The 16,252-nt window shown below is 43.6% G+C and overlaps 1 protein-coding gene across 3 annotated transcripts in view; it reads right to left on the reverse strand.

The window, feature by feature from the left end:
- SLC1A2 (solute carrier family 1 member 2) overlaps positions 1–16,252 on the reverse strand; it is a 101,151-nt gene that overhangs the window by 24,377 nt on the left and 60,522 nt on the right. For all 3 annotated transcript variants that reach the window (XR_012633846.1, XR_012633845.1, XM_074909346.1), the window contains exons 2-6: positions 10,348–10,487; positions 7,563–7,715; positions 6,673–6,923; positions 3,175–3,334; positions 53–179 (exon numbers count right to left, since the gene is read on the reverse strand). Coding sequence is in view for 1 of the 3 variants with exons in the window: in XM_074909346.1 (XP_074765447.1) it covers positions 53–179; positions 3,175–3,334; positions 6,673–6,923; positions 7,563–7,715; positions 10,348–10,487 (831 nt within the window). In the remaining 2 variants the exon portion in view is untranslated. The remainder of the gene's footprint in view (positions 1–52; positions 180–3,174; positions 3,335–6,672; positions 6,924–7,562; positions 7,716–10,347; positions 10,488–16,252) is intronic.

The following is a 16,252-nucleotide window of genomic DNA, read 5'->3' on the forward strand; positions in this document are numbered from 1 at the left end:
TGAGGGTTTTTTAAATCTTGTTTTGTTTTAGAAATTAGAACTTCAAACTTACCACATGATCATAGTTACTAACTTCATTACAATCTCATTCAGGATGTTGAAGAAATCCACCATCATCTTGGCCTGTTCTCCCATTTTCCCCATAGCAATGCCAAAAGCAATAAAGAATCCTATCAGACCTATTGGGAAAAAATTGCAAGACAAAAAAAAAAAAAAGCAAACCCATGTTTTTTAGGAAGTTTTTGCGTCTAGTCACTGTCTTGATACTACCTGCTAATCCAGTCTTCAGAACCATAGTATATTACACATCTCTTGGGACTTTTTAACATGGACTCACTCTCAACTTTCATGATCATATTCATAATATCTTTTATTCTTCAATATTTTAATAAATTCCAGTTTCACAGTTCAACTATGTTGTTTTGTTTTTTCCTGAATTGATCCGATCATCAAAAAAATATCTATGCCATAATCTCCTCAGTGCCATGCAACTCTTAGAAACTTCACAGCCCCTGGCAAATGGGAGAGGCAACACAGCACCATATCATGTCTCCGTTGCTAAAACAGTCATTAGAGACCAAAAGCATTCTTCTCGATCTTTACAAAAGTCCTTTGACAGATTCAACCTGCAGACTAGCCAGTCCTGGAGTACAGGGAAAGGCAAAACCAGCCCCAGAACATCACTTTTGCAGGCCAGGAGTATTCCAGTTGAAGAAGGTGGAGGTGGGAGGAGAAGGTGGGTATTGCACTTTAAGCTAAACCACGGAACTCCCATTGAACAGATTAACCTCACTGAAACCAGGTATCAGTGGATACATAATCATAGAATTCAATATGAGTAACATCTGGCTCCTAAATTTAAATGCTAAGGTGTAAAAATCTGGAGTATTGGACTATCAGGGTGAAAAACCAGGTGCCTCTGTCATGTATTACTTTGGAGCTGTGTCTCAAATGCTCACCTTTACCATCCAGCAATTTTCAGCACCCAGAGTGGGATTATAACTGATACTGATAGATGGTTTGAATCTTTAGCCACCCTTTGAGGCCGAACTTTCAGTCATGATATGAGTTCACTATTTAACAAACATGTTAACTCATCTGGGAAATTCTCAAGGAAAAACCCACCAGGACACAAAAGCATTCAAGAGAAGGGAATTTCAGCTACCAGTAATCTGGGAAAAGACAGGCTGCCTCATATCCTCACACTGAGTTTAGCAATCAGACTTTTCTCTGGTTTTTTGTTTGTTTTTTTTTTTTTTTTTAATCCAGTCTCCTGGATATAAAGCCATTCTTTAGCACCAAGCTATCTTTGTTGAGTCACTTGAATAGGGAAGTGAAGTGTATGTCTGTGTGCTGCAGAGCATAGAGAAATGATGAAAAGCTTTTCAGTCAAAGACCAAGTAACTTCCTGGAACTCAGGCTCCGCATCAGAAAATGCTAGTAGGTGGTTTTGTTTGTTAATTCCAAACGAGCTGCTACATTAGTCATAAGAGTCAAGTTCGTTCATATCTGCGGGAATTTGCCTGGCTTGTACAGTTTATGCAAGCTGGATGGCAATTCCCCAGCATTTTTACTTCATTCAAAACCAAACCACACCACACTAAAAAGCTCAGCAACATTTGAGAGTCAATGGTCAAAATACTACAGCAAATCCCCCATCTAAACTGTGTAACTCCTTTCTGTAGGCATTGTATTCAACCTTCTAGCTCCTTTTTTATCCATGACAGAGCTTGCACAAACCAAGTCCAGCACTGAATGTAATGCATCTCTCACATTAGAAATACTGCTTCATTTTCATGCACAAGCAGAGCTCCGGGAGAGAAAAAGGCAGCTGAGGGTAACAGCATGAGCAATGAGCTGCTGCCTCACGCAGGGTGCAAAATGCCAATTTGCAGCTTTGAAAGAAAGTGGCTCCTCTGCCCACAGACACTGAGTGGAAGGAGGAGGCATGGAGGCAGGCAGAATGCAGTGGCTCCTGGCTCTTGGAGAGCAGGCTGCTTTGCAAAGAAACAGATCATCTCTGATCAGCTTGCTGATGTTATCTCCCCCACATCTAAGCAAAGCAGCCCCTGCCAACCAACTCACCAGCACCTGGAGAATCTCTGCAGGCACAGCAGCTGTAGGCAACCCGTAAAGGGACCATTTCCCCCTAAAAAGTGATGGCTTAGTGGTGAGATAAAGCAGTAGTTTAGGTACTGCCACATACTGTCCCATTTTGAGGATGACGCCTATAAACACGGGTGCCAGCTTCAGCCCTGTGGACATGCTGACACTGAGCATGGGTATCTTCAAGAGTAGGCGTGCCAATGAGGCTACAAATTGAGAGCTAATTTGTGACTGACTTCACCCACAACCAGAAACTAAGAAGGTAAAGGAGGAGCACTTCTCTCTGCGCTGACAAAATGGTGAGTCTAGGCACAGAGGAGAAAATAGAAGAGTTCTGGCAGCTCTTTGCTCCCCCACACCCCCGCTCCAGTCTAAACAGGTGCTTCAGGAAGGGGTGGGAGATCGTCAAAGCCTTTGTACCACCCCCACTTGCTGGCTTGTCCAGACAGGATGGCATAACGACAGTTGTTCCTAATTTGCAGCTGGTAAAGGTCAGCAGCCAAGATGAAAGAAGGAGGGAGCTGTGACTCAGAGATGTGTCAAGCCTCTCTGGGATTTTTCTTGGGTGGTGCGGTTCATACCTCACCTCTCACTTCAGACTCTGCCTCAAGCCAAATCCTAGTTCAGCGTGCCTGAGACACCTTTGGGAAACAACTGAGCTCAGATTCATCAGGAGGTGGGTAAAGCACTGGCTCTTGAAGCTCTTCCCCATACTGTTTTGCCAATATGCATTAGTATTAATCTAGGTAAGCTGCTTCTAGGATGAAAGGATAATTTGGGTACCTCCTCCATGCTCCCCCACTGTACTCCAATCAATACCTGCAAAGCTGCCAATCCAGAATAATTCACTTGTTTGTTTCTGTGATACAGTCATATTTCTAGTAAGACCATCAGATTTTCATCTCGGAGACCAAATGGCAGCCAGTAGGTTATAACATTTGATGATTATTTGGGGAGACTAAACCTGCACTGAAGAGCAGATCAGACAACACTGACTACCCAGGCACAGCCAAAAGCTGTGTCATACATATGATGTACATATTTGACAATGGCAAAAAGTTTTCCTACCCAGGACATTCATGCCATCCTTAAATTCAAGTCCCTTCTTAATGATCATCTGGGCTTCTGGTGGTGCTGTCTCATTCATCATAGCAAAAGCAGAGTCGGTGACATTAGCTGGTTCTTCAATGGGTGGTGGCACCAGCACCTTCTTGGTGACAGTTTGGATCTGAAGGCATTAAAAAGGGAGGATGAGAATGGAAACAGACTGAATGTAATCCATATGGGAGATCAGGAAATAATAATAAAAGGAATCTTCACTTTAAATTCCAAGGAACTATATTTTTAAAGGATTAGACATGCATTCCACAACCTCTTACCCCCTCTTCCAAAAATAAGTGGGGTTTTTTTTTTTAATAGTTCCAAGTGTCATAAAGTCCTGGGACTTTTCCTCATGACTCTAGTGTGAAAAGTATAGCAAATACTTGTTCCTTACACTGCAATGTAACATTTTACAGCTATTTAGCCCCTTTGTCCAGATGGTTCACAAATGGTGCTTCGCAGACTGTATGTTACATGCTGATACCATTGAGGACCAAAAGGCAGGCACCTCTAAAATCCATTACAGCAGCAACTTTGCAGTAAGGATTGTTATTGAGGATAGTCTGCCCAGCTCAAGTTATTACAGTTTGATGGTTAACTTGAATCAAAAACTTAGAACATTTCCAACACTTCACTTGCTGACTGTGAGAGCTCAAAATGGAATACACACAGTCCTCTGAGCTCTCTAATTACAATATGGTGAGTGACAGATAACAGAAAAATTATGAAAGCTGCCAGATACCTATTAAATCAAATCTGACCACCTCAAAAAGAAGATGTCAATGGATCTGGACCACTCCTGGCAGGGTCAAGAGAAAGCTGGGAAGGAATGGTAGGGGGTGAAATGTGCTTGAGTTTACAGCTAGCAAAAAAGGGAGGAAGGAGTGGAAAAAGAGATCTGTGACTTGCAGCTTTTAGAAGGGATGTTCTCCTCCCACTTCACACTTTGAGCCTTTCCTACCTCTTCATGGCTCTGGGACAGAAAAAATGATTAGGAAGCATGACCAGTTTGCCATGGTTTCCCACCTGCTCCCTACTTTCCTTGCTCCTAAAAACATGTTTGAGCAAGACATCAGGAACAGTGCATTAGGCTTTCAAAGAACATTTGCACCTCTTTCCTGTTGAGATGGACATTGTAGTACCTGCTGTCCAGATCCAGAGAGGGAGATGTAGACAGAAAACCTACGTAGGTTTGTATGAGAAATTCTTCAGTTGTCGTGAAACAACCCAACATTCCTGCATGTTTACTTTTTTTTTTTTTTTGAGTTAAAATTTATCTGAGGGATGTTGTCAACAGAATAGTTTTGATGTGAGGTATCCAAAATGTAAGAACAGAGTCACAGAAATTAAACTTAAAATGTTAGACTCACAAGCTCACAAAGTCCACTAGTCACTTAAAGTCAAAGGTCCTCAGCCCTTCTTTGCACAAGGCTACAGCCACTAAAAATGCTGAGCCTAACATCAAGTTCAGATTCTGCCAACAACGTCTGAGGCCAGAAAACCATTTAAATGTCACTGTCATATTTATAGATGATAGTCCTATTCTCTTTCATGGCACAAAGGATCTTAAGTCTCTTCTGGAATAGCAGTTTTCACTATAAATTAAGACTTTCTTGTGGACTATACAAAAATTCAAGATACACAGAAATCCCATGATGGTTCAGAGTTCAGTTTGCAAATGAACTGTCTAAAAATCACAAGCGAATCCCTTCATTGCTTTCTGCCTGGTTGCAAGGGAAGGCATGGAATACTCCCCCACAGACCACAGCTACACAGTACCATTGCTGTGCACCCTGCAAAATCACTCTTTGCAGGACTTCCGCAAAAAATTGCTTCCTTCTAAGGCAACCTGGAAACACTGAATGGTCATGGATAAATGTAGGAAGAGAAAATACATGCTAACACCATTAAAAACAATTAGTTTTCTTCCTAAATAAAGAAAAAGACAAGTAAAGCCTAGCTCCTTACTGAGAAGCTAAGGGCTAATAGAAGGCACAAGTTCCATTTGGAAGGGAGCATGACTTTGCAAATGAAAGGTGACTTTATGGCAGAGGCTTTCACTGGCACTTAGTTTGGAATCTGATAAAATTAAACACTGGAAAGCCAAAAGGCTCAGTAGCTTTTCTGACTAATTTTAAAAAACAATCAATGGAATTGGTGATCTAAGCACTGATATTACTCACACTGAAAAAGCAATATTGAGGCCTCAAGAAAACTGACACGGGTAGCTTAATTCCTCTTTCTCCCACATTTTTGTCCCTTTGTTGAGATATTTGACCACTTTCAACTGACCAGAAATTTGATTCTCCTCTTTTCCACAGTTCAAATGAGGGAAAGGAAGAAAAATCCATAAGCACCCTGCTCTCTCCTCACTCAATTTTGCAAAAATACATTTCACATTACATGTGATGTTAAGCCACCCACAGTTTGACCACATGACTGACATTCCCATGATGACTTGGAAATACTGAGAATGTTCTCTCTTTAAATCCCCAAGGAACTATGTGTTTTTATGTGGAAGTCTATGGAAGAAGTTAAGTAATTCAAGCCCTTTTGACAGCTTAGGTTGCCCTCCATTCTTCCACCCGCCATGGCTGCTTCTCCCCTCCCCCTCTTCACTTAATTCTTTAGCCATAAACACAACTCCAGCTATCATGCCATTTCACATGGGAACACTTAAGAACAGGTTTGGCAACAAACCTTGTCCCATCCAAAAAAACAATTTCTGCATGACTGCCAAACAATTTAGTTGTAGGAAAAAGCAGTTTACATACAAGTAATGGGCTTAAGCAGACATTAGGAAACACGCATTTTAATTTTTTTACCCCTCGAAGAGAAGCTGGCTTGACTAAGCATCGGTGAAAAGCTTTTAGACAAAATTATCTACCTACAGAGCAAGTGACACATGATGCAAGCATCCTTCATTCCCAGCATGCTCTAAACCTGGCCTGATGGAGCCACCTGTAGGTGGGTCAGCTGCTTGACGGTACCATCTCCACCTCGTCTGAACTCTTAATACAGCAGTAGAAATTATGAGAGTGGGTTTTGTGGTACATTTCCACTGGCAACCAGCCGGAATGAAGACTATCCATATATTACAAACAGGGCATTGCAGAACCATCAGCTCTGTAACTAACAACCAAGATCAGATTCAATCTGGGTGAAAGATCCCACAATGCATCAGCTGTTCAGCCCCAAGCGAGCATTCATGACTATATATATTGTACAAAAAGTGAGGAAAAAGATACAAGTTTACCGAAAATCATCTCCTTTTAAAAAAACTATTAACTTAAATAACTACAACATAAACCAAAGCAGCTGTAATGTTCTTTCATTTACCCGCTCAAGACTTAAGACCTGCGCATCATCATTTCGGTCACTTGCCTAAAAAATGACATTAACTCTACAGACATCCCTGGTAAGTAAAAGATGTAAAAAGTATTACCAAAGAGTAGAAAGATTTACCTGCTGAAAGCATGCTTGGACTAGATTTTCAGGGAACAGGTTTCGGATCAGATCCAAGAAAGCATCCAGACTAGATACTTCATCATTCTTCTTCCCTTGACCAAGCTGTTTCCTGAGTTTCGGATTCCCTGGGTGGATGGCTAAAACCAAAATCACGCCCAGCACAGCAGCAATAATAGTGGTGGACATGTAGTAGACCATGGCTCTTGTACCCAATCGGCCACTTGCTTTAGCATCTAAACCAGACAGTCCTGCAGGTGTTTTATTTTAAGAAACAAACAAATACATTGAGACTCAATACCCAATTCAATAATAATCAAATAAAATCCTTTATAATTTGCAAAGTTTAATGACTGCCTACAAGTATCTACTTTTGTCCTTGTGAAATTTTCACCACCAGATAGATTACTGAAGCTTCTCTCTCCAGTTCTTATGTGAACAGTGACTGCTGCTACTAATTTAAAGAGAACCATTTGAGAGTCCATCTAATCACAGAAGAGGTATTGAAAAACAGAGAAGATATCATACCACCCTTTTGCCCATGACTGCTGTAAACTGGTCATGACGCGTGGGTGACACCACAGGCTAGGCTAGGCTCGCTAGTGTCATGCCACCTTATTTGCAAGGTCCAACCCAGGAATTAGGTGAAATAGCGTATTAAGAAATTTTTGATGTTCAATAAGGTAGTATGTGTGCATGTGTTTGAAAATAAATCCACTGGAACACCTACGTATTAAAGCCAATTAAGTTAATCAGACGTTAACTCTGAAATACAAACTGCAACTGCAAAATCCCTGAAAGGATCACCCTATTCTTCCTACACCACAAAAAGCAAACCAGGTGATATCTGTAGCAAGCATCTTCAAGTATTTATGGCTAATAGAACTTACCTGTGATTAAACTGGAGATAATTAAAGGGAGGATCAGCATTTTTAGCATCCTCATAAGTATATCTCCTGGGAAGGCTATTAACATGATGATGTCAGGGTCAATAGGTGTTGCTAGACGAAGAAGACCCCCACACAGTGCACCCAGGATGACACCTGGAAGAAGAATAAAAGAGAGCAGGTAGGTAACATATATATATCTGAATACACGTTGATTACCCAGAACAGCCTAGAAGAAAAATGCAGCTAATTTTTGCTAAACAAGGCAGCCAGTTTTTGATATAAACAGGTTTTGGAATCAGCTTCTGATTAATATGAGGATGTAACATGCTTAACATGTATCTCATGATTAAAGAGAACTGGTCCTGATCTAGAATCTTCTGCCAGCTGAGCTTACACCTAATGTACTGTTTTGCTTCTTCAAATACATAATTGCCGCAAACCATAATGTTATTGAGGTTTACTAATACTGTGTAGGCCTTGCAGTACAGTGAGGGATAGTCAAATATAATTAATAGAATCACAGAATGGTTTGTGTTGGAAGGGACCTTAAAGATCACCTAGTCCCACCCCCCTGCCCCGGGCAGGGACACCTTCCACCAGCCCAGGCTGCCCAAAGCCCCGTCCATCCTGGCCTTGAACCCTGCCAGGGAGGGGGCAGCCACAGCTGTGCCAGGGCCTCACCACCCACACAGGGAAGTATTTCTTCCTTAGATCTCATCTAAATCTACGTCTGTCAGTTTAAAATTGTGGTGCCTCATCTTATCCCCACACTCCCTGATCAAGAGTCTCTCCCCCCTTTCCTGCAGCCCCTTTCAGCCCTGGGGGGCCACTCTAAGGTCTCCCCTGAGCCTTCTCTTCTCCGGCTGAACCCCCCAACTCTCTCAGCCTGTCCTCACAGGGGGGCTCCAGCCCCCCCAGCATCTTCGTGGCCTCCTCTGGCCCCGCTCGAGCAGGTCCGTGTCCTTCTGCTGTTGGTGCCCCCAGAGCTGGACCCAGCACTGCAGGGGGGTCTCACCAGAGCGGAGCAGAGGGGGAGAATCCCCCCCCTCGCCCTGCTGCCCACCCTGCTCTGGGTGCAGCCCAGCACACGGGTGGCTCTCTGGGCTGTGAGCGCACATTGCTGGCTCACAGTGAGTTTTCCACCCACTAATACCACGAAGTCCTTCTCCTTGGGGCTGCTCTCAATCCACTCATGGCCCAGCCTGTGTTTGTGCTCAGGATTGCCCCGACCCATGTGCAGGACCTTGCCCTTGGCCTTGTTGAACTCCATGAGGTTTGCACGGTCCCACCTCTTCACCTGCCCAGGTCCCTCTGGATGGCACACCCCTTCCCTCCAGTGTGTCGACTGCACCACACAGCTTGGTGTCATATAATCATAAAATGATGTTCATATAATCATTCTACAGCCGGCAAAATTGAGGCACTGAGGTGTGAAGTGATATATATAAGGCCATACAGAACTGACAGAGGAGCCAGGTTTCAGACCCAGCTCTTCAGAGTATGACATCTAGCTCTCAACATAAGAATGGTACCACTTGAAAGCAAGATCAGCAAGAGGAGCTATTTTACAGCCTAAGACAAACCCTGCAGGAAAGCTAGAATAGTCTTGTGAAGAAAACAGATTCAAGTTTCATTTGGGGGGTTTTGGAAGGGAGTGTCTGATCTGGAACACTGCACATGTCACTGAAGAAGCCTTGATTCTTCATACTTGTTTATTACTCCCTCCCGTTGATGTTCTCCATCCTTCTCTTCTCTTTGTGCTAGCATTCACAAATCCCAAACAATCCCTTCATCACTTACTTAGGTTTGTACATTGATAACACCTAAACTCCTCTCCCCAGACTGAAGCTGTTAAAGCGTAGTCTAACGAATAAAAAGGTCATGTTTACTTTCATAACATGGTCTTTGTGAATGGATATTTTATGTTTACATCCAGGATGCCTTTGTTTTCCTGATCCCAAGCCCGAGTCTCCAGTGTAGTAAAACTTGACAGCAAAGTCTGATTTGCAGCAACTATGACTCTCCGAAGGACCAGCTTGATACAATGGAAAATGTATGTGTATTTAAAATTTCTTCTGGAACCGCATCAAGAAACTTCTAAGATGATTCAAAGCAAATACTGTCTAAACACTATGGAAGAATGGGTTTTGAAGGCTGAAAAATATGGATGTGAAATGTGCAGCTCAAGACCAGCTGCAGCTGGTCTTTCAAACAATAACAAAATAGAGTATGTCTATGAATTTGCTGCATTTGTCCGTTAGGCTTTCAGTGAAAAAGAAACAGGCAAAAAGCCAGTGAGCCACAATAAAATGTCAAACTGTTCCATATTTGGAAGCTGCTAAAGCCAGAGGCAATATTCAGGATGAGATCACGGAGCACTGGCTTACAGCTACAGAGAGGGGGACAAACCTTAAAAGCACTGGAGAATGAACTGGGAGATAAAAGATGAAGGCAAGGAAACTTTTAAGAGTTTTTGCATTTTTTCAAATAACTGACAGAAAAAATGAGTAGTGCGTTTCGATCTACTGAATGGCATTGATCTGACAGGCCTGGGGACTGAGATTACACTCCATTCAAAACCAGATATAGAATGTTATCTGCCTGGTGTGGGTTAGCTCCCTGTTGTGTCAGTAATCCCCTGCACACCTGACCTAAAGCGACAATGCCTATGGGCGTCCCGTTTACTCTCTGGCTGTTCAGCTGGAACAGCAGATGACCACAGACAGGACCGACCTGAGCAAATACAGATGCCCAGAGAACATCGAGAGCAGCAGATGCAGCTTACCGAACACAGTCAGAGTCAGGAGCAGATTCCTGTGGAGCGACTGGCAGAACTGCACACATATGTTCCTGGATCTGTGCTCCACTGGACTTAAGTGACTTTCATGCATCCGCACTTCTACTTGCTTAGGCATATTGTTGGCACTAGAATAAAAAAATGAAAATCAAGTAAAAGTTATAGCACAAGGTGCCAAAGTGAGAGGAAAGTCTGGATTACTTCCATCATATGTAACTGGGGAATCTGACGCATATTCCATCTCTTCCCACATTTCACACACACCGTATATATACTGCTCTGAAGAAGCCTCTGAAATGGCAAAGGTTTGTCCTTCTAAGGTGCAGCTTTAAGGTATTTTTTACAGTTATCTCTCAAATGGTGGAGATGTAAACAGAATTAATTCATTGGACGCATCATCCCAATGGTTTCACGGACTAAACTATTGGTCTTGATCTGGAAAATTCATGATCCAAAGATCATGGCTGTCTACTTAAGTAGGAGAGCTGGCTGAAAAACAAAGTTTCTATTAGCAGGAAAATGGAGATTTCAATACCTTATTTAATTCCATTTCAGGAAAAGATTTTAAAATGAGGATTTATTTGTAAAATAAAGCATTCCAGAATATTTTGCTTAATCTTCCCAAAACGTTTCATTTCAACATTAATATTTTATTATAATGTAATAAGAATGCTGAGGTCAAAAGAATCTTTTTCAACTTGGTTCTAATGAGACTTGAACAACTGCTACTAAAAAATAAGGCAGAAAACTACACATTCCCCAAGAAAACCTTTGGTTTCACTGAATTGGCAGTGCTTAGAGGAAAAAGTTTTTTGACTAACTCTGGTTTATATTTAAGTGATATGCACATGAGTGCAGGACTTCGAAAGCCATGCCTCTAACTTTCTCAACTCCTGCGAAGTCATTAGAATCTGTTTTTATATACACAATACTAAAATGTACCTGAAAAAAAAATACTACAACAAACAAAACATACAGTTTCCATAAAAGTTAAGGCTGTCTACTTAAATATGAGAAATGGGTAAAAAGCAAATTTTTTATTATCAAGAAAATATATATACTGAGATCTGGTCTTATGCCAGATTAGGACAAGATTTTAGAACAAGGAAACCAAATCTTCCTCTACAACAGCAGACTGAGGTCTACAGACCTAAAACAGATCTGCAAAGATATATAGAGTTTCAATGTTCTCAGTATTAAACCACTTCCAGGGAATCAACACATTTTTTTTGTTATATATAACATAGTTTCTTGTCTTCAGAAAGTTACGGTTAGACCTGTAATAAGAATTCAGTCATTTTGATGCAAATAGTTCCATGATTTTCCCTTTCAAAGTGAAACAGCATTTCTTTCCAATATATTTGGTTGTCAAAAAAGTATCACCAGCAGAAAATGCATTAGAGGACAGTCCTTTTTTTTTTTTTTTTTTTTTTTTTTTTTTTTTTTAAAGGGGAAAAAGCCCTCCAAGTGTTATAAATTTTATTTCATACCTTTTTAAATATTTTACAATGATGGTTGCAAGGAAATGTACTGCTGATGGTGGAATAACAAACGGGAATATCAGTGCACGTTCTGAGAGTTTATATGTGAAGCATGCCTCCTTCTTGAAGACTTATGAATTCAAGTATCAGAGATACATAAGGATTAGCCAGGGGATAATGTGCATAGCAGTTATTTGAGGAATTATGAGAAAGATGAGACTACAGTTCTCATGCACATGGGTCACAGAGCCATGAAATCACTGGTGGAAGTGTGCCACAAAGTCAAGGAACTTGGGATCCAAACTTTGAAACTGGAGATTGCATCTAATTTTACTTGCACTCTGAACACGAGTGTATAACTTGTTTACACCTATTATTCACTACAGGTTGATCATATATTCCTCTGAAAATCTGAAATATGGACAGCTGAAAGTAATTCAGAAGAAGATCTTGGAGGCTCTTCCATTAGCAAATAATTAGGTGAACTGGAATCACAGAATCATCGCAGTTGGAAAAGCCCTTGAAGCTCCTCCAGTCCAACCATGAACCTCACCCTGACCGTTCCCAACTCCACCAGATCCCTCAGCGCTGGGTCAACCCGACTCTCCAACCCCTCCAGGGATGGGGACTCCCCCCCTGCCCTGGGCAGCCCATTCCCACACCCAACAGCCCCTTCTGCACAGAAATCCTTCCTCAGAGCCAGCCTGACCCTGCCCTGGGCAGCTTGAGGCCATTCCCTGGTGCTGGGTCCTTGGCTCAAGAGACTCATCCCCCCTCTCTGCACCCTCCTGGCAGGGAGTTGCAGAGGGCCAGGAGGTCTCCCCTCAGCCTCCTCTTCTCCGGACTAAACCCCCCCAGTTCCCCCAGCCGCTCCCCAGCAGACCTGTGCTCCAGACCCTGCCCCAGCTCCGTTGCCCTTCTCTGGACACGCTCGAGTCATTCAATGGCCTTTTGGGGTGAGGGGCCCAAAACTGAACCCACTCATTGAGGGGCGGCCTCACCAGTGCCGAGTACAGGGCTCAGATCCCTTCCCTGTCCCTGCTGGATAGTAAACAGAAGCACCTTGGTGATGTTATATGTCTTTCTAGAGTTTTGCTTTGGGCTAGGTTTAGTCTAGCTTCCCAGACTCTTTCCCACCTGATGCCATGCCTATTAGCTTCATGCCGTCCAACGGAAAGTCACCTCACAAATATCTGCTTCCTCAGCTGTGGGCCTTTTCTCTAATCCACCGACAACAGCAGCATGTCACTCCCCTGACACCACTGCTGAAATATGTCCTCCCACACAGAAGCATGCCTCTTGTCCTGTTCTTGTATTCAAGCCTTATTTCTATTCCCATCCATTCCTAAGTGACAGCATGTTGTTTTCTGGCCAGATCCCCCTTCCACTCCCAGTCTGGTAAGCATACAAAGCTTCATAAAGGGCAAGGATGGTGGACCTACTCCCACAGCTGCAGTGACTACTTCAGGATTATACTCCAAATGAACCAAAGCCAGCCCTGCTTGAGGTGGTCAAACAACACAGAGCTTTTACATGATAGCAACCATCTTCCTCAAAAGTTCAGCCACGTAAAATGTAGATATCCAAATACCCCCTAAGAGAAGGAAATTCAGGACACAAAGCTCTTTAAGGACATTCCTAAATATCCAGGAACTTAATACCATATTGTGTGCATCCCTCAAGTGCAAAATACGGGGTTTATACTTTCCAGCTCCTGAAGATTGTAAGTGAACCCTCAGCATGGACTGAAATTCTGATTGGTATGGATTTTTTAAAGAAAAAGAACCAATACTAAAATACGACAACCATGCAGATCAGTAACTAAAAGTATTGACAGAAGAATATCATCACATGAAAAATGGTACCACAAAGGATAATTATCAAAGCATATGCCCTGTGAGCACTGCTCTTAGAAATGAGATTTTTATCACCAGACCAAAGACAAAGTATTGTTATAGGCTTTTGAATATGTTGTGGAGAGAGAAGGGGAAACAATAATGAAATTAAAAACTTCTGTAAAGGGTAAGAGAAGCTTCTTGTGTAGCACATGACAAAATCAGTATTTTGCACCAGAAATTTTCTATCCAGTTACTAGATGATGAAAATCTCTTTGACCTCTGACTCATGAAAATGAACTTTATTCTTATGCATTGAGTCACAAAATCATAGAATGGTTTAAATTGGAAGGGACCCTAAAAATCATCCAATTCCAACCCGCCTGCCACAGACAGGGGCACCTTCCACTAGCCCAGGTTGCCCAAAGCCCCGTCCAGCCTGGCCTTGAACCCTTCCAGGGAGGGGGCAGCCACAGCTGCTCTGGGCAGCCTGTGCCAGGGCCTCACCCCCCTCACAGGGAAGAATTTCTTCCTTAGATCTCATCTAAATCTCCCCTCTCTCAGTTTTAAACTGTTACCCCTCATCCTATCCCTACACTCCCTGATCAAGAGTCCCTCACTGGCCACTCTAAGGTCTCCCCAGAGCCTTCTCTTCTCCGGCTGAACCCCCCAACTCTCTCAGCCTGTCCTCACAGGGGGGTGCTCCAGCCCCCCCAGCATCTCCGTGGCCTCCTCTGGCCCCGCTCGAGCAGGTCCGTGTCCTTCTGCTGTTGGTGCCCCCAGAGCTGGACCCAGCCCTGCAGGGGGGTCTCACCAGAGCGGAGCAGAGGGGCAGAATCCCCCCCTCGCCCTGCTGCCCACCCTGCTCTGGATGCAGCCCAGCACACGGGTGGCTTTCTGGTCTGTGAGCGCACATTGCTGGCTCATATTCAGTTTTCCACCCACTAACACCCCCAAGTCCTTCTCCTTGGGGCTGCTCTCAATCCACTCATGGCCCAGCCTGTGTTTGTGCTCAGGATTGCCCTGACCCCTGTGCAGGACCTTGCCCTTGGCCTTGTTGAACTCCACGAGGTTTGCACGGTCCCACCTCTCCAGCCTGTCCAGGTCCCTCTGGATGGCACATCCCTTCCCTCCAGCATGTTGACAGCACCGCACAGCTCGGTGTCATCAGTGAACTTGCTGAGGGTGCACTCAAGTCACCAAGAAATATACTAAACAGCATTGGTCCCAGCCCCTGAAGAATGCCACTTGTCACTGATCTCCACTTGGACATCAAGCCACTGACCACAAGTCTTCGAGTGTGACCAAACCAATTTCTTATCCAGCAAGTGGTCCATCTGTCAAATCCATGTCTCTCCAATTTAGAGACAAAGATGTTGTGTGGGACAGTAACAAATGCTTTGCACAAGTCCAGGTAGATGACATCAGTTGCTCTTCCCTTATCAAACAACACTGTAACACCATCGTAGAAGGCCACCAAATTCACTAGGCATGATTTGCACTTAGTGAAGCCGTGTTCGCTGTTAACAATCACCTGCCTGTTTTCCATGTGCTCCACCATTATTTCCAGGAGGATCTGCTCTGTGATCTTGCTGGGCACAGAGGTGAGACTGACTGGCCTGTATATCCCCAGGTCCTCTTTATTTTCCTTTTTAAAAATAGGGGTTATGTTACCCCTTTTCCAGTCAGCAGAAACTTCACCGGACTGCCACAGCTTCTCAAATACGATGGACAGTGGCTTAGTCACTTCATCCACCAGCTCCCTCAGGAGCTGCAGATGCACTTCATTAGGTCCATTGGACTCGTGCATCTTCTGGTTCCTTAGATGGTCTTGAACCTGACCTTCTCCTACCGTGGGCAGTTCTTCATTCTCCCAGGCCCTGACTTTGCCTTCTGCATCTTGGGCAGTGTGTCTGGAGCCCTTTCCAGTGAAGACTGAGGCAAAAAAGTCATTAAGTACCTCAGCCTTTTCCATATCCCAGGTGACCAAGTTTCCCTTTTTCTTCCAGAGAGGGCCAACATTTTCCCTAGTCTTCCTTTTATCACTGATGTACCTCTAAAAGGTTTTTTAGCTGCCCTTGATGTCCCTGGCCAGATTTAATTCTATCAGGGCTTTGGCCTTCCTAACCTGATCCCTGGTTGCTCCAACAGTTTCTCTCTATTCCTCCCAGGCTACCTCTCCTTGTTTCCACCCTCTGTAGGCTTTTTGTGTTTGAGCTCATCCAGGATCTCCCTGATCATCCACGCAGGCTCCCTGACACTCTTATCTGACTTCTTTGTTGGGATGCATCACTCCTGAGCTTGGAGAAGGTAATCCTTGAATATTAACCAGCTTTCCTGGGCCCCTCTTCCCTCCAAGGCTTTATCCCATGCTACTTGGCCAAGCAGATCCCTGAAGAGGTCAAACTCTGCTCTCCTGAAGTCCAGGGTAGTGAGCTCGCTGCACCCTCTCCTCACTGCCCTAAAGATCTTGAACTCCACCATTTCATGGACACTGCAGCCAAGGCTGTCATTGAGCTTCACACTTTGCCTCAGTCCTTCCTTGTTGGCGAGAACAAGGTCCAGCACAGCACCTCT

Source organism: Athene noctua, chromosome 6 (genome assembly GCF_965140245.1).
Source record: "Athene noctua chromosome 6, bAthNoc1.hap1.1, whole genome shotgun sequence".
NCBI classification, from domain to species: domain Eukaryota; kingdom Metazoa; phylum Chordata; class Aves; order Strigiformes; family Strigidae; genus Athene; species Athene noctua.